This window comes from Anomalospiza imberbis, chromosome 6, assembly GCF_031753505.1.
Source record: "Anomalospiza imberbis isolate Cuckoo-Finch-1a 21T00152 chromosome 6, ASM3175350v1, whole genome shotgun sequence".
NCBI lineage: Eukaryota > Metazoa > Chordata > Aves > Passeriformes > Viduidae > Anomalospiza > Anomalospiza imberbis.
In genome coordinates, this window is record NC_089686.1 from 51,116,213 (window position 1) to 51,135,820 (window position 19,608).

General features: G+C 41.1%; 1 protein-coding gene across 4 annotated transcripts in view; it reads right to left on the bottom strand.

The window, feature by feature from the left end:
* The window catches only part of LMO1 (LIM domain only 1), a 59,936-nt gene that overhangs the window by 37,655 nt on the left and 2,673 nt on the right, over window positions 1-19,608 (bottom strand). The window contains exons 1-2 of one of the 4 annotated variants that reach the window (XM_068194149.1): window positions 16,776-17,060; window positions 16,440-16,541 (exon numbers count right to left, since the gene is read on the bottom strand). The exons of 1 other annotated variant lie outside the window; for it this stretch is intronic. In XM_068194149.1, coding sequence (XP_068050250.1) covers window positions 16,440-16,464 — 25 coding nt within the window. In that variant the 5' untranslated portion in view covers window positions 16,465-16,541; window positions 16,776-17,060. Of the gene's footprint in view, window positions 1-16,439; window positions 16,626-16,775; window positions 17,061-19,608 lie in introns of those variants that run through there. 2 more of the 4 variants (XM_068194148.1, XM_068194150.1) reach the window with 2 other exon arrangements.

Here is a 19,608-nt window from a genome sequence, read left to right on the forward strand (position 1 = left end):
TTTCCCTATTTTAGAGGAAATGCACTTTACCATAATACATAGCAGAGTAAATCAAGCAAAGGGGGAGGTGAGGATGACATGTTAAATTGCATAAGTGATACAAAAAGCACAGCCGGATTAACATTTGAAGCACAAAATCTTAGTCCCAAAGTAACCTGGAAACAGACTGACAGCCAGCACCCATGATGATCTGCCCCTGGGTCTGGTACTGCAGCAAGAATCACATGAATTTACATGGGTTTTTTTGCAATTCAACATGTAGCATTCACACCTGAGATCTGGAGCCCAGAATTTCATTCCACCACAGATTACCAAAATGCTGCTGCTATTTTGTGAAAGTTGCTGCACTCTCATTGCACTTCTCAATCTTTTTCTTGATGCTTAATTCAAACATTCTAACTTAGAGGCTATTTCTTACTCTTCTCCAGGCATACACTGACCTACACAGCAAAGTACCAAAAAAAAAAAAAAAAACACAAGCAGGATCAAATCCTGTCAGGTTTTTCTTCCTATATGATGTCTTAGCGATTTCTTCCAGGACATAGAAAGCATTTTCAGCATTTATTTCATGAAAATCCTACTATTCAGCATCCACAGGATGTGCAAAACATTTCCTTCACTGGGTAGGCATCTCTCCTGAACTCAAGGGTAAACACTTAAGTGGAAGGAGTGCTCTGAGAGCTGGCAGAGAAATGCTGAGTAAACACAGCCCTGCTATCAACACTACTCCTTTAATGACAAAATCATTCAGATGTTAAAGTTGCCTCAAGCACTTGATCATGATATGCAGCATGAGGAAAGTTCACAATCAACTCCTCCTCCTGCATTCTCATACAACTTCAAACAGTAGTAGGCACTTACCTGGCTTGCTTTACAGATCTTGCTTTGATATGCAAAATTTTAACTAGGTTAATACCATTTGAAGAGTATTCATTTAATTGAAACAGAATGAAACTTGTCACACTGTTCACAGCTGGTACTGTAACAACTCTCATGACCTTCCCTTGTAGCAGGGACCAGTGTAATCATCTCACAACTGACTTGTTCTGTAGATCTGATAGAAACTTGAGCTAAGACCAAGAAATGGTTGCTTTCTTTGATTAAGCATCATGAAGGAGCATTCTTTGGACAGTTAGTGCTGCAAGCTCACAAGCTAAATGAGAACAGCACACACTAAGAAACCATAGGTACAGTTCAGCATTTGGCAAGGGATTTGTCAAGCCCAAATTTTTATCTACCTGCTTGAGGTGGGAGTAGGGTGGGAAAAAAGTCAAACAAGTAATGATTTGAGACTAAAACACTTAGAGCATGTGCAGTGACAAGGAAGGAGCCAACTAACCTGAGCAGAAAAAAGACAGGATGAAAGAAGCAGAAGCAATCGCTGAATATCCATCAAGTGCAGCATGGGGGCTACTGCAGCATATCCACAGCTCCTTAGCACAGTGTAATTTGGTAAAAAGTTTACAGTGGCAAAAGATGGTGAAAATATTTGTCTCAAGAGGCTATCAGAGCTTTGTTTACTGTACAGAAGACAGATTCAGTTGTGTACAGTGAAACATGCCACAAGTAAACTACTGTTGTGACCACAGGGCAGCAGCCCCTGCAGCCTGGGAGTACATGTGAAGTGAGGACATGACTGTCAATCTCTGGTGTCATTTTTCAAGTCTTGAAGATGGAAACTGTTTGACTTCATAGCTGGTCACCTTCAGGAAACATCAAAATAATTCTCTTTTCCTCCACCTTGGCTGGCGCAGTTGTTGCCATCAGCTCACCGAGGATCCTGCCAACACATATTTTTCTTCTGAGAGTGACCACTGGCAAATTGCAGCTCTGGATGCGAGTGTGGCCAAGTGGCCATGGGGAACACAGAAATTGCACTGGGCACAATTAAAGCTGAGCAGTACATTACTGAAGAATGGCCTCTCTCCTTGCTCTAACTTAGAGCCTGTCAGCATTTCCAGCATCTCTTCTTCCTGGATTTGTTAGAACAGTTGCAAGACAAAAAAAGAAAAAAGAAAAAAGAAAAAAAAAAAAAACACCAAAAAACAAAAAACCACCAAGGTTTTAGTTTAGCCTATGATACTGGCTTACAGCCAACATTGCACTCACCCCAAGACAACCCAGAGGAATCCCTAAGAAATTGCTCAGGGAAATGTGATCTCTTTAACACAGATGCACCAAACCCTTGGGATTGTCCAGTTGGGAACAGCACTGATGTCTCTATCAAACCCCTAGAAGGGCCTCAGTGCTGTGACTGTCACCAGGAAGGTCTTCAGCCCACCAGACATCACAAGAGGCAGGAAATCTGGAATCCACACCTTCTGCAAGATGCTGGCTGACTTAGACTAGCTGGCCCCTGTGTCCTGGCTGAAGTTTTAATGCTGGTGGGGCACCATCCCTGGATGCTTCATCATTTCAAGGAGCTACTGGCTTGGTGAGGAGGCTGACAGGAGGTAAGGAGCACACCTCAGCCCAGCCTGTTTTCTTTCCATAAGAAAGCTCAGCAGAACTTCCACGTGACAGGCTCAGCTGCAGCAGGAACAGCAGCAGTGCCTGCTTTGGACTAGACCCTGATGGAGCGGGAATACACCAGTCTGCAGACTGGCATTGCTTCCCACTGAGCCCATCTCTGTGTGAGGCAGCTGCATTCAGCAGAACCTTTTTAAAAGCTACTCCAAAGCTAGCAACTGAAAGTGTGACACCACAAACCCCACAGCCTTGTGTGAGTCAGCACCATTAATGTCATTCCCACATTAATTCATGATGCCTTTGAACACTGATGCTCACATGAAACCAGGTTAAAAATCTTCAATTCCTGAAAAAGGAGCAGAGATAGTGCTGCACCAAGCTAATTTTATTTGGTCTGGGGTTTATTTTCCCATTCAAAAGAGCACTCTGCTGCCATTTTCACTACAAGCAATCCTGTCTCATTATGGTCAACCCCACGGGATAGACTGTGCACAGGGGAAGAGAAGGAAAGATTTTGTGATACTTAGGAGCTGAACTTGCTGAAGAACAGCTGCAGCAGTCAGTATCCCAAGCATGCTACCACAAGAATTATGTTTCTCTCCCATCCTCCCCAAAGTATTTAATTCAGGGCAGAAGGGGTAGAATGTGTTCACCTTTGAGCTCCCTTGCCACAAGCAAGCATATTCATTCAGCTTCCCTATTTAACTAAATGGAGTTCACACATGCTGCAGGATAAAGTTACCTCTTGCCATCTGAAAGCAGTCCAATCAATGCTGTACACAGAGAGTAGCATTTGAATCAGCCTTAAGTTAATTCTTAGTCGTCGAAACTGTGACAGCATGCTGACCCTTTCAAGTCAACTGGGAGCAGGCAATTTTTGCAGAAGATCCTCAGGCCTTTAATCAGATTCTCAGTGGGTTTTAAAGAGATACTACAGCATCAGTTTGTAAACATCTCTCCAGTGAAAATAAAGATTACTTCTGACCTAGCCAATTACTCAGTCCCAGAAGATATATCCTAGAGTTATAATTGAACGAACCATAGGGAAAGAAAATACATTTAAGGTAGGGGGTAGTGAACCCAAACCCCAACATAGGATGCAGGCAGCACTGCATCCCACAAAAAGATCAGATACAGAATGCAATGATTACAAAACAAGTCCATTAAATCATCTGGTCCTTTTTCCCACCATAGCAAGATTACTCTCTTGAGCATAGAGCCCTACTAAGAAGATTGCAAATTGTCTCTTAGGAAGATAGCTCGTCCTGAAAAGCAACTGTGATGGAGAAAGACAAGATCATTATTTTGAGAAGACCCAAAATATGAGGTATTTGTTTATCACATCACAGAGAATCTGGAGTGAGATGCCAGCTCCTGGTAGCATGGATTTGCTGCAATACGAATACAGAACAAGAAAGAAAATGCTGAAGAAAAAAACCAGAGGACCTGTGCTCAGCACCAAGACTGTCAGAGACATTAAACAGTCTCTTGTTGAATTACTTTAAAACTGTGCTTTAGCATGAGGAGACACTGCACTCTGTTGTGGAGAGATATAATTACTGATTTTAAAAAAAATTAAAAATGAAGTTATTTATTCTGGAGCTATTACAGACTAATGTGTAACAGACATCATCTGATGGGCCATAAAGGCTCCGAGGGCCATTACAGCCTCACAGGTCAGGACCCATTTGAAGGGTTTAAAGTTTGTGGATCACTGCTCTCAAGCTGAACAGCACAGGCAACACCTGCACACAGAAAAGCTAGGGGAGACTACTGGGAGCAGCAGCTGCTTATGCGTTTTCACACACAGATCAAACCAAATCACATCACTGAAAAGAAGTTCAGAACCTGCAGACATGGCTTTTGCCATTCTCATCAAGGAGTTCACCCATAAGATTGTAGCTTGTGCCTTTTTACTTACTTATTTATTTATTTTTAAAGGGAGCATTGAGGAAGAAAAGGACACTATAACCTCTATGCTTCCCCATCAAGGCCCCCCTTCTATTTCACTTTCACAGAAAACTAAAATTACCAGCCAAGTGACAGGTTTATAAAATTTTCATAGGGAAGAAAAAGGTAACCTCAGGCAGGATCTTACGTGCAGACTTTTGCCATAAATGAATGTTCATGAAAATACAGGGGTTTTATGGAAGCATTGACAGAGCTTCACAGGCTGTGACACAAATGCCTCAACATGAACTGATGAGAAGGACTAGTGAGTCCCAGCTCCTGCAGCCAGAGGCTATTGCACCATCCCTTTCTCTAACGCAAGCAAGTCAGCTTCATGCCTCCACTACCCTCTGAGGAAAGCAGATCTAAGAGACCAGAAGCCGAGCAGCTTTTAAATTGCTAGCCTAGAAACATTCTTAGCCATTTCCAACTACTTGTTCTAATGTTTTGGGGCAAAAAAAAATCCACTTTTCCTTCGTCCCTGGTGCTTCCCCTCTCAGAGAGCTTATCCAGACCAGTTACCCTTCATTTTGCAAAGGCAGATGAGTTGAAGCACAGATTTCTCTTCATGAGCATCCTCTCTGCCCCTACTTCCACATGGATTTACTGTCCCTTAGTTTGAGGGATCTGCAAGTTACTCATAGCAGACAAGGTCTACCAGTGCCTCTCTTCAGCATTATTATTATCTACCAGTGCCTCTCTTCAGTATTATTAGCAATTTCTTGTTCAATTCATTCCAGGATTGCATTTACCTTTTACCTTTCACACCTCAGTCCTTTTGAGGTCAATCACCATCTGTCCAAGCCACCCTTTTCCTCCTATTCTGCCCTCTCCAGCTGGTAGTAATTCTTGCTTGTAGATGTTCCAGTGATCCCCAAAGAGATCAGATGGGGCTCCTGGGCACCTTTTCTTACTGTTGTGAGCGTCACACAGGACTGAAATCAAGGGGCAACAGCACATGGCTTCAGTCCCACTCCCACCAGCTACTTACACCACAAAACCTACCAGTGGTGGATTAATAGCATCAGGAAATCGGTCCTTAGTGCTCACAAAGTAGATATCCCACCCTCTGTACTAAAAGTTCATCTGAATGACTCCTCTTCGAAAGCAGAATTCATGGCTTTGGTTTGAGGATCTAAAACACCACTTCAGAAGATAGTGATGCTTGAGGTTCATTTCCCCTCTCCTCCCAGGTTCAGAATAGAACCATTATTTCTTATTAACAAAAAAAAAAAAAAAAAAAAAGAGAGAGATACCACAAGGAACAGCCACATCCTGTTTAGACTATCATTTCTTAAAGCAGCAGTGCTCCATAGCTAAGGTAGCACAGAATCAGAATAGTTGGGAAAATCTTATACGACAATCCTGTACAGAGCTAAAGGAGTTTGTTACTTTTTACCAGTTATTGAGTGTGTACAAACACTTCTGGAAGTCAAAATTCTGCCTCTAGAAAATTTGAAGCTTCTCAATTGCAAGAGAAATATGGGTAGCCAGGAATGGTACCTGTGCCATAGATAAAACCAAGGGTTCTTTCAAGAGTGACAGAGACCTAAAGTGGCCAAGACCCAGCTCCACCTAAAAGCTCCTCCTGATCTCTTCAGAATTTAATTGGCATTCTTTTTAGGACACACACAAGGCAGATTAAAGAAAAACCCAAACAGTGTGCAGGGTGGAAGCACCATTACATGATATTAAAATGTCAGAGGTTTGAGCTCTGTGTTGGTTTAGTCATGAGTTACCAACAACCACTGATGGCAGACATAAAGCTTCCCTTAAATTATTAAGCATAAAACAGCAGACTGTAATATTTTGCTAAACCAAAGTACAGACACAGACAAAGATGTCATTTCAATATTTGAAACCAGCAAGTTTAATTTAAAATAAGAGCAAACCAATAAGCTCAGAAAATAGCAATGTGTGAGAGGAAAATTACACTGCTAGAGAAAAAAAGTGGAAGGACTTAAGAAATTTATAAAAGTAATCTCCAAGTGGAAATTAGAAATCAACCCCTAGAAACAGAATAACACAAAAGAAATATTACTGTCCACTTTCTAAATCAATATAACACTGCTACACGACAGAATTACCATGGTAACTCAAGTAAAAAGAATAAAGCAATTCTTATTATTTCAAAATAAAATCACAGCCTGAAGCCCAGCTTTTATTACAACTGCTGATAGATCGCTGGCTTGTATTTATCTGAAATATTGCTTTTCAATCAGCTATTTTATGAATGTACAAATTTCACTGAGCAGCCCACTTAGACCAAATGCTCAAAACTTGCCCCCCCCAAAAGACTAGTCAAGGAATCGATTATATATATGCATACTTTTGTTTTTTTTTAAAGGGAGCATTACTATATACATATTCTTTTTCCACTCTATCCAAGTTAAAGAGAGATAAGGAAATGAGCGAGAGTAAGTTAAAACCTGGTTTGGTCCAACCTCTTTAAATTCCAACTTAGATTCCCTGGAAAAAAAACAACAACAACAAAAAAAGCAACATAACAGTAATAAGAAAGAACAAAGAGGAGTAACAGCATACCCTAAATACTGCAGCCCTGCACAAGGACAGGAATGCGTGTACATCAGGGGGTGTGCACAAACACACACATGAGAGGAGGCACATCTGTTCCCTCCTGATCAAAGGCAAAGAGAAAAAACATTGTCTAAATACAAAGTTGCTCAAGGACGTTTTGACTTGCCTTGCTGGGTACTTCAGACTTTTCAAACATTGTTTGTACAGCTTGGAAAGTGCATCAAGCTCAGGATACTTGTCTGCGTTTCAAGCGTGCTGAAGGCACAGCTCAGCCGAGCTCCCCCCACACCCCCGCTGCTGGTGCCACCTTTTAAACACATTAGTGCAAAGGGAAAACCAGCAGGTCACCTTCTGCTCTCCTCCCCCAGACGTTCAAAAGAGCATCGATTGGCACCTGAAAGCAACACTCGGACTTAAAAATCTCAGGCTCCTCCTCTGCCCGCGGCTGCAGCAAACAGCCCGGCCCTGTAGCCCGCTATAGGGCACGGCTCCGGGGGCTTCGCAGCAAACACATGTACAACCAACACAGCTGCTGGCTAAGAAGTTAAGGCACCATCTACCAAAAAAAGGTCACGGAGGAAATGCCTGTAGACTGTCAGGATGTTTTACAGCACAGCCTTATCCCGTTTTTTCTGTTGTCCCCAGAAAATGGAAGATGGGGCTAGACCCACGTTCACAGTCAAGGCAGGAGCAGGAGGGGAACGTAACCAATGCTCATCATTATGGCAGGAAGACAGTGAAGGCTTTTCTTCAACAATTTGCAATTGCTTGGACCGGACCTCAGAGCTTAAAAAACCCCCCAAAATTAAAATTGCCAATTGAGAGGGGATCAATAAAACTGCCCCCAAAACAGTTGAGCAGAGCAATTGCTTCAACAGCACTCTGTCCTTCCCAAGTGATCCAGAAGTTATCTCTCCCTTCTTCTGCAGAGGTATGACCTCCTAACCCAGCATGGGACAGCAGGCAAGGTGGGACCCAGGCCCAGCAGAGAAGAACAAACCAGGGACAGCTAAAACACAAAGCCCACCCATGCCTCAATGGGTCAGGCACATCTCCCAGACATCCAGGTTGGAGTTCAAGGAGATGATCACTTGGGGTGCACAAATTCCTCAGTACTGCAAACTGCTTTGAGGATTAAAAGCAGAGGATATACCAGATATCATAGCTGGAAGTAAAGACAAATGCTGCAACAAGAGCAATAAGCCACCTGCCAGCTGTCTTTTATATTAAAATATTTCAGTGTTCTTAGAGCTGCCTAATTTCCCATCTTGCTCCAAGTCCAGAGGAACTTTGTGGGTTGCTAGCTTTGCCATGCAACAGCAACATTGCTCATTATTTTAAAAATAGATTTAGAAGCTGTGATCACACAGCTCAATCTGAAAGTATGCACTGTTTTTTAGTATGATGCGGTCCTTTGCCGTCTCCTGCAAATGGGTTTAAAAGCAGTGGTAGAAACAATGTGTGCTTAATCTGAATGTGGACTGCAGAAAGGTTGCACGCTCAAATATCCTGTTTTATGTGGTATCTGGTTGTATTTTAAAACACTTTTTAGACACTTGGAGCCAGCTGAGGTCACAAAAAAGTCACATACAGATTAGAAAAGGGAAAGAAGCTGGGGGGAGCAATGGGGAACCCACTCTGGCACACTGAAATAGGACACTCTAAATATCACTTAGTATGTCTTTAAAAGAAAAACTAGCTGAAATAGCGAGCTTCAGAGAAACAATAAATGCCAAGGTGGTTAAAGAGTTTTTATTCAAAGAAAGTCTTGTCCCATGAGATGGAAGTAGAGTCTTGAAATACAGAGATAGGATTTTACATGTGCTAAAAGCATCAGTGTGACACTTTTTGGAAAAAAAAGGAGGGGGGGGAAATACCTTCGTTGTTATACATGACAAAATAGCAACTAAATGTTTGCTTTGATCCCAGCGCGTAAAGGGTGAAGCTTTTAGGCAAGGAGCGGCAGGTGATCTCAGCTCTTCTGCAAGTCCTAATGCTCCTAAAAGCCACTCTTCCAGTTTCTGTAATTGGGCATCAGTAGTTAATGTAGTATTGACTGCATTACATGCTCCTGTGCATCCTCTCACTAATGCCAATTGCATCACCTTGTACATTTACCATATTGCTTAGCCAATAGCTGTTAAAAGCAATCCAAATCATGAATCATATAGGAAACTTTTAGCAAGACACGACATCCAAAGGAGACAATTTACAGTTGAGTTAATCTGAGTACATTAGCGAGACATGGATTCAGGAAGACAGACCAATTTATGTTACTTTGGTTTTACCCTTTATTGCTTTGAATAGGCAAACGAATGGAAGGGCATGGAGTAAAAACAGATATAAAGGAGTCCTTTTCAAAACAGATCTCCATTCTGTGCAGACAGGTCAAAGGGTTTGAGACTGATGCTTATTTAGGCTTTCATAACCGTAACAGGGTACTTAGAGAAATCATTTTCCACAAAGGAGTATAAGGATAAATATATAATGGATCCTGAATAATGTTCAGTACCCACCCTCACTGCAAGTACATTAATGCAGAAACCTGGCTGCTCAACATCATCTAAGGCATGGCCTGTCCAGGAGCCACCTGCCACCAGGAATGCCAGGAAAAGGCTTCACACAAGGTCCCAGGCAGGTCTGCTCATGAGCTGAAGGCAGGAGGTGCTCCGGAAAAGAAACCAAGGCTCACCAGCTCAAGCCAGACTTCTGCCCAAACATCTCTATTACATCACTTGTGAACACACAGAAAGTCCAATCTTCTCCTCCCTACCTGCCTTGAAGAGATGGCATCTTTTTGAAAGGCATACCCATTTCTCTGGAACGGAAGGAAAGGATACAAGCGATAAGGAGATGTGGCTTAACCCACTTCAGCTGCAAGGTAGAGCCAACTAGGAATGAAATTAGGAGTGAGTTCTCTCTGAAAAAGTACATTTTATAGAACAACTTCACACTGGATGCTTGACCAAAAGATGCATAGCAAATCGACATAGCCCCTTTCTAGGGTTCTGATCAAACTTTGTAGCATCAGTAAAATAGAGATGGGGAAAAAAAAAAAAGAAAAAAGAACAGCTAGGAAGTATGCTATTGCCTCAGCTTTTATGGATAGGAAGTAATTTGTAGTATTTGTGGAGGGAGAAAAAAGTGTTAAAGGAAATCTAGGAGAAATAATGGCTCATCAGTCAAAAACTTTACAAAAGAAAAACTGAACTGCAGCCTTAAATATTGGATTCCAAAATACTGGAAACTCTGGTGCTCTAAGCCTAGTTTAAAAAAAGATCATGATTCCCCTTTGAAAAGCTTCCAGAAGTCCCTTCGAAAGAATTGCACATGCAGGGAAAATGCCAAAACAAAACATTTTCACCAGCTGATCAATTTAAACAGCTGTGGTAAAGCTGCAGCCACTGGCACCATCATTAACAATTTAAAGCATGGCTGCTTTTGTCTTCCTTCCCAGTTACATTCTCATTATGCCTTTTTATTTAATAGAAACACAGTCCTCCAGAATACATTTCTATATCTCAGATCCATAATAAACCAAGTAGGAACATCCCTGGCTTCTACGCAAATGGATGTTGGTGAGAGGGTTAATTGTTTAATTCTGGCCCAAGTTCTCTGCAGTTCAGTCATGAATATGCAACAATCATCCACTTTTTCTTTAAGAGAAACTAGAACTGTTGATATAAATTTTTAAAAAGAAGACAAATAATACTTTCACTGCCCAAATCACCCTTTCAGATTTTGATTAGCACACAAGGAATTCTGAACATTGGTGCAAAGAATTTGAAAATGTTCAATGAAACTTAAAACCCTCTAAATTTGGACACGAGCACCCATTATCTGCTTCAGCATGGAATGTAAGAAGAAAGTAGTTTGCAAGAACGTTCACTGGAGAGTTGAGCATCTGTTTGCATGGATAGCACCCCACAGCATGCTTGGAAACTTGGGCTTGGAAGCCATCCCATTGGAGGACAGAGAAAACACACACACACAGAGAACTAAAAAAACAGTAGCTGTGGTGAATTCTTCTCAGATAGGTTTAATTATGTTAATCTAATAGTGAACAACTTTCATTTCAAAATGCCCTTCCCTCCACGCCCAAGTCTTCAGTGAATAGGAGCTACATTCACTGAATAAATCATTCCCTGGCAACAGTTACACACTTTATTGAAGTTGGGGGCAGTGATTTCTATACAGTTTAAAACTATGTCTAGGTATTCTAAATGATGACAATTCTGTCCAATTTTTAAGATATAGACCCATTCGAGTTTTATAGCTCAGCATTTAGCAGCATCTGCATTGCCTTCTTTATTCTTGTACTGCAACACTAAATGCTTGATACCATTATTCTGATTTTGAATTGATTTCAAGTAAAATACCTTATTTGCCATAAACTTTCATATTCTTTACCTAAGTAGGACTCCTCATAGATGCAGTCATAATGCTAAAAGAACAATCTGCCTTTAGCAGAAATATTTATGCTAATGACAGCAAAGCAAAACTTTGAGCAGAAAAGCACATTTCCAAAGACAATAAAACCATCTTTAAACACAATGCCTGAAAACCTTAAGAAAGCTTCCAAATGAAATCAATTAATCCTCCAACCATGATAAATTTCTTAACCATTTAAGAAATGTATTTCAGACTCTGCTGTGACCCTTTATCACCAGACCTAATGGATTACTTTATTAATAATGCACTCCTCTTAAAAGGAATTTTTCCAAAGATTATACCATAAGAGAGCATTTTTGGAACGGCTAGGACAAACAGGCTGACATGTTTACATTGTATTTATTAAAGATAATAAAATTTAACACTAACTCCAAAGAAGACAAATTATGTTCTGCTGCCAGGGTATCAAGTACACTTTCTACTGCATTAAACCAAAATTAGAGCAAACTGATTTCCAAGAACAAGCTGCTTCCTTTGCCCTATTACCCAAGCTGGAAAATGTCCTCACACTGTTTCAACACTTGTTACGTCAACTAGGCAATTACTGTATGTCAACAGCATCTGGGAATGACATATGATGACATCCTACCCAGATCCTTCAGCTATCTAATCTGAACAAACACTAGGAACTATTTGATCACCTGCCATACTCCTGTACAAAGCAGTTTGCTCCCCTTAGGCCTGCTACCTCTTTTCACTCCTTCCCATAGGATCAGATTTCTTTAAATGGATATCTGGGTTATCAGTGTTCCAACTACAGTAGCCTCCACTTCTTGTATAGGTTTAGGCAAATACTTTACTACCCCATGTTTCTGCCATGCTTCCATATTTGCCATTTCAGGGGCAGAGGGCATCCCCAGGAAGAACTACCTCTAGCTTCACACTTGGTCAGCTTTGGAGAAACAGTCCAAATGTTTTTTTGGTCCTTTATGGCCAAACCAAGTCTCATGTTCTGCTGCCAAATGTGCTGCAATTTTATTTAGAATACTTCTTTGACAACTTTCTATGTCCTCTTCATGACTATATTAATCCACTGCTGTACTTCTGAGTCACAAAAGAACACTGTGTTATGAACTAAAGCCAGACCAAACCTCTAAAATCACACCAAAACCATATGTGTGAAGATCAGTCCCTCAAAACACCAACAAGTAACTCAGCTAAATAAGCAAAAATAAGATCTTTGGTAACCTTCATAGGTCAGCTTTTGAATAAGCTGATGTCTGGGAAGATGTGGATGGATTCTTTATACATGGTAATCTAGACACCGGTGGACCACGGAGAAGATCCAAGGTAGAGTGGCACAGGAGATAAAAGGGAAAAAGAGAGAGAGCTTCAGGAACATTAGGCAACAGAAAAGTTAAATTCCATGTCACACGAGGAAAAGACACCTTGCCATCTCCCTTTCTCTCTCTGCATGACTCCTCAATAGGCACACCTGAGAAAGGTACACTCCAAGGAAAACAAAAGACACCAGCAGCACACAGAACAGCTCTTCTTCCTGCGTGGCACAATTTGTGCCTGCTGTATTCTTGTGTGCATCATGATTTTTATCTGCAGAACAGGATTGCCTGGACCTGTGTTGCTGGAGATAGGTCTCTCTCCATATCCATCTACCTATCTATAGGTACCTCCATATGGCAGCTAGCACAGTCCCTTGTGAAGCCAGCCCACAGCCCTGCTGTCCTGGCCAGGGTGCTGTGGTGCAAGTCCTGTCACTGACATTATACAATCCATTTATCTGCTTTTCCAATTCCAAATGCTGTGGTTTTTTACCTTCTGTGTGGGGCAAGTTGGGCTCTCACACAACAGGGAACCCAACTGCTGCTACTAATCCAGTTTCCAATTACCTAATATTCATTGCCCTAAATACCTCCCATCAACCTTAGACCCATTCTCCAACCCCAATGCACACAACCACTGAGTATCCATGTTTTTCTTTTCATTTTTAAAGAAACTATGAGATTTTCTTTCTATATAAAACCAAGGTACATGTTTAATGGAGTCCTCTGATATTTTATTCAGCCTACTCTTGTGATCTATTTAATCAGAGTTCTGCTCAAAAACACAAAGGACCCGTGATTTGGGGGGCTCCTGTCTATGCAAACATCGGGATGAACACGCAGCTGATCAGTGTTTTTACAAGTGCACACACACTCCACAATTTTGTTGAAGGATGCCATGTCTAGTTAACACAGCACAAGTTAGCTGAAAAGGAAACTTTCACCCCCCCCACACACCTAACAAAGAGCCGTGATTTCTATTAGTGCATTTCATACCATACATGCTGATTACCAGGCTGTGCTTCATTGTTAGCAGAAATTACAGCTGGGATAAGCTGCAGCTTTTTCCTAATTGCTATTATGATGACTGAATTTTTGTTTTGTGTCAAGCATTATTCACACAGTATACTTCAAAATTTGATCCCTCTATGATGCATTATTGATTCCATGCAAGCAATCATACTGCCGCCAATGTGAAGAATTAATTTGGGGTATTCTACTTAATTTGCATTGCTCCATCATAGCACAGCATAGTTCTGTATGGAGGCACAAATTGAAAAGGGAGATTTAACAAAATACAGAAAATGCTGCTGCCCCTTATAAGAGATGAATCCTAAGGCGGGGAAAAAAACCCCAAAAAACCCAAACCCAGCACAACACGTGTGGTCCAGCAAGAAATAAGGTCAGTCAGCCAAATTCATCTTAGAGGAAGGTTACAAGAGTAGCCTTATGCCTCTAATAAAGTAAACTAGCTTGCTTCAACTTATATTGCCGAAGAAAACAACTGAACACCTCTGAGAGTGACACTGCTTCAAAGCCTTTGAAACCCTGTTAGCTTCATTTGTTTTCCCAGCATAAGCAATACTCAAGCACTTAGCGTGTCTTATCCACAGGCCAGTCAACTGCAAAGCTAATCTAGAAGATGTGTAACAGATGCTGCACATCTACTCTTTTTTTTTCCAAGTTCTACTATGTTAACAAAGGAACTTACAATATCTTAACAGAAAAAAAGCCCATGATTTAGGTTTTTTTCTCCCCACACATAAGATTATTTCACAGTTTTCAGATGCCAACTTAATTAGCACAGAATAAATTCAGAAGCGCATGACAACTTATACAGGGACTTTGATCTCACATTGGTCAACTCTTAGTCCAAATCTCATTGAATCTGCATACAAGGGGCACTCATAATGATGCATTTCTGCTCGGTCTTGTATTTTAAAGGTGTCAAGTCTTTGTGAAAAGCCCACATTGTTTTTATTATCCCAAGTGCTTAATGATACAAAACCTCACATGCCATCCCAGAAACTAGATACAAATTCTACATACATGAACATACCAGAGGGAGAATTTTAGAAATCCAACTTATAATGAGGTAAGACCTCAAAATACTAGGTCTAAAATACTCCCTTTTTTGGGAGGCAAGGAAAGGAGAGAGGGAAGAGAAACTTTAGTAGAAGACTTCTGGTCTTTCAATAGTCAGGCCCTCCTAATTATTTTCCAGTGCAGTACTAATTCAGTTGTAAAATACTAGAAGAGAGATATGGGTTGTAGAATAAAAATCATATAATTTCAACTTAATAGCACTGAGTAGCTTTCAGTACTAGTCACAAAACACAGTTAGCATGACTTTGACACAGGAAAGTGACTTTGAATTACAAGTTATTTTTCTCATAAATATTTTAAAAAGCAATATATATATTCAAGTAAAATCAATGCTACTGCTAAAATGCCCAACTTCCAATTTCTCCAAGATCTTTTGCTCCCTGTGAAAAGCTATTTCCTGTCTACAGTCTTACAAATATTCAGTAATTTCTCTTATTTTCAAATGGCAACAGCCTATGACCTTTTTTTTTTAACACTTAAAGAGGTTCCTGAAATAAATTTTAAAAGATCAGGGAAATCCATTACATGGTCCACTTTATCCATTTATACAGGTGGAATGAAATAAGGAGATAACAGGTAGAAATGCCTGTTAAAATTTAAGATGCAGTTCCCACTTTCCACGCACGAAGTGCCACCAAGGTGGAGGTCCTTGGCAAAAGGCGGCGCCATGGATGGAAGTCCATGTGGATGGCCGCAGAAGCCTTCTGCTCTGCCTCAGTTTTAATCCTTACTTTCAGTGTACAAGCTATGAGGGAAGACCTAAGCCACAAAACAGCCTCAGCAAAAAAAAAAACCAAAAAATACCCAACCTTATTAAAAAGTTGTGATTGAATTTAACACCTTCATCCCAGAAACTACTTATGAATGAGCAGTTAAGTTGCACACCCTGGCAGGCAACATGCAAAAGATAGCATCAGTTCATTCAGGCTGCTAACTAACACTGATATTCCTCACATCAATTTGTTGTCCTTAAGCATCCTTGATAAGGACTAGTCAGCTTAAAAAAATAAGCATATGTGATGTCCTAAAATCAGTCAAGCTCTCCTTCAGCTTCATTCATGAAATTACATCCCAAATTAATCTCCACTTCTGCTATAGAAGGGACTATATTCTTAGCATAAACCGACGCTTTTTTTTTTTTTTGCCACAGAGGCTTATTAGCCCATTGTCATTATGTTTATAGCTATGAAGAAAAGCTGTGAGAAACAGATATTAAAGGCGCACATTAAGGAGACCTAAATGGCATGCAAATGAAAGGGAAAGAAAAAAAATCTCAAAATTAGATTTAAAATAAAAGCTGTTAAAAGAAACAGGCTAAAATGGATATATTAGAGTAACTTACAGAAAGAAAAATCTACATAGATATTTAAAAGAAAAAAAATCAAGCTGTTTCTGCTATGTCCTTCAGCAAACAGAGCCCGGAGTAAACCCTTCTTGGCTGTCTGATCATGTCAGAGATGAGATTAAAAAAAAAAAAAAAAAAAGAGCAAGCATGCTTTTAACTACACAAGAGAAAAACATCAGCAGCTCAGAGCAGAACACTCTGAAACGCACAGCGCACATCTGTTTCAAAACTATTTATCTCTACATTAGCAGCACACAGAAGAGACCGAGCACAGGCTTACACAATCTTAGCCCACCTACCGTCCTCCTTGTCCAGAACCATCATCTCCGCAATAAAGAAAAGTCCGGACACAGATGCTTCTTCTCCAGCAGCCTCCGCTCAGGGGAGAGAAGAGCAAGTCTCTGGGAACACAAATGAGCTACGGTACAGCTGATCGTCCTTTAGCAGCAAGTGAGCTCTAATTACCCAGTTGTCCAGCTTTTAACCTAGATTGCACTCAGTTAGAATTACACTCAGAAATAAAGCACTTTGCAGATACAAAAGCAGTCTCACCTACTTTTGTGTCTCAGAACTGCAAGGAACTAAAACTGCAATTTAGGAAGAAGGGGGATCAGAGCTGTTTCTTTGGTTCTCACCTTCTAAATTACTCAATTTACACAGTATAATCTATTTTAATGTAATTGCCTTTGATAGCTCATAACCCTGGCTGTTGCAACTACACAGCTTTCAGCCTTATAAAGTGTTTTCCCTTTGGATTTAAGCTGAATCTAAATCCGAAATTACATTCAGAGAGGTTAGAATACCTAAGCCCGACTAGTGCTGCCTCTGTCTCTCAATTGGTGAGCCTTACACACTTGAGTTGAATAAATGCACGCGTTTCCCAGGGCCCCCTCCGGAGCTCCTGCCGGGATTTCCTGGCGGAGCGCGGCTTCCCGGCTCAGCAGCACCACCTGCAGCCCGCCCGGCCCCCGCCCAGGTGCCGCCGGCCGCGGGGCCACCTGCGCCGCCGCCGCTTTGTGCTCTGCGGGGCCGGGGCGCGGGAGATACTCCGGGCCTGCTCCCTGCGAGCGGGGATTGTGTCTGGCGCCACGCAGCAGCTCGGGCAGGTCAGAGGCTCTCAATTCTCCGCAGCTGATGCCGGCTGAGTTACGCCAGCCCCGCTGCTCCCAGCTGCATTTCACACGTCTCTGGTGGCCTAAAACTTGATACTAATTTTCTGCACAAACATTTTGGGTTTGTTTTCACACATTGGTATTAGTTTCAGGGTGTACTCCGGAGAACACAGCTCCATTTTCACTAGGTCGACATTAAAATGAATTTACCTAATCAAACACGATACAAAACCTTAACAGGTTTGCTCCACTTTTCAGAAATGCCATCAATGCTCAAATATAAAGTGACAAGTTGGGGGCCCACATCTTTTATCCTACATCCTGCAGCTCTCATTCCTTTTTCAGACAAGTCATCTGTTGTCTCCAATGGCTCTCGCAAGGATTGCAGGATCAGACACTTCGCTACCAAGATCAACAGCACCCTTTGACTCATCTCAGTCTTTTAATCTGAGAAAACATTTCATTTCTGCTTTAATGATACTTCTTCCTCCCCTTTACAACTGATACAACGCTACTCTAAAGAGCATGATAGCAGGATCAAGTTATAGGTCCTTAATACCGATTTTTAATTAGATTCCTTATCGCCAGCTGAAGTGGCTTTTCCTTCCCCCTTCATTCACAATACTTAATCTTAACAGTCCTTGAGAATATCTGACGTTAAATGTATTGGTTTACTTTGAGCTGTTTTCATCTAGTGCTTCCAACAACTCCTGTTTCCTAGTGATACTAGTTTGCAAGTGTTGAATATGTATTTTAGCGTAAGAGTGAAACTACCATAAATAATCACTTTCTTTTAGGAAGTGTCACAAGCTAGAAAGGAGGAGGACTTTATCCCAAAGATTAAAGTATAATAGTTAAAAGGATCCAAGCAAAAACTAACAAAACCACAGCCTTTTTTAGATTTGAGGCACTTTACCACTTCCATATACTACTGGCCTCCATCAGAAAATGGTGAACTCCAAAAATGTTCCATCTTTCTGTCTGTGTACTTTTCAACCTGCCATCTTCAAAAAGGACAGACTTACCCCCAAATATATGGTGCATTTCAAATTCCACTATTTGGTAACTGCAAGAAAGGCAAGGTTTTGATAAAAATGAAGTTAGCCATTGTCTGTCACAGCTGACTTCTTCAGCAGAGCAAACTAGCAGACAAAATGCCCTCATGAAAAAATATGCAGTGCCAGATCAATGTACATTTTATTCCTTTACTGCTCCATCATGTCACAGAGGCTGAATTACTCCCTGTGCAAACAGATTTTTTTAAACACTTTATCTACTTACTCATTTCACACACCAACAATTAAAAAAAAGTTTTCTAACCCCCAACACATTTGTACAGCAATTTAAGTCAACTACAATTAACACAATCTGTTGGAATTAATCATGCTACCTGATGTTAGTTTACTTTTTTTAAGCAGAAATCTGGTCTTTGCGATCAAAACATTTACGTATTTCAGAAATATCTTAACTCTCATTATCTTGAAATATATAAATGCGCTGCACAGTGCGTAGGTTGGCTTGCCCACAGCAAATTCTGCTGTGATTTACACAGTGGAACTGACTAAAATGAGAGCCTTGAAGTTCTTCTCTCAACCTTTCTCTCTCCCACCCCTCTCATCCCTCTTCTCTCAGTTGCTAACATTTGTTCGGGGAAGATACCTGCCAGAGTTCCACTGTGAACCAGTATTTTCTAATATCAAGTCATGTTGCATCAGTCAAGTTATATTATGTCACTTCAAACATACAAAATGCTGTTACCTCCCTGACATAACTTGACGTGATGCCACAACACATCAAATCAGAAACATTATTATTGTTATTTTTTCAGTCTGCCCCTTTATCCTCAATGATATCCATGAAGACCCACAGAAAAGTATTATTGAGTCTCTACTACTTCTCTGCACCACAGAGCATGCTTGCCAAGGAAGCTTTTTGCTCGCAAACCCGGAGTGGAAACACAAATCCGCAGTTATCATACCACTGGGACAATCCTTGTGTCACACTGGGGCTGGCACGCAGCCCTAAGGCCCAAGCTGAAAGAGTGGGCAGCTGCCCCTGAGGCCAGTGGCCATGGCCCAGCTTCCCAAGTGGCCTTCAGGGATGCAAAAGCAAGGGGCTCCTATCTACAAGGTAGCAAGTATCCTCCTTGCGATGTACCAGGACTTCTGGGAGGGGTAATCCTGAAATCCTGCCTTCTCTACGCAGTAATAACTATGAATACCTCCACTGCTGCCAGAGACCTCTAAAGAAGAAAACTCCTCAAAGAAAAACTCTATATGGCAAAGCCTCGTAAATCAAGGGGAGAATTGGATAGTAGCCACAACCCTGGGATTTTTAGATGGTAAAAATCATACCG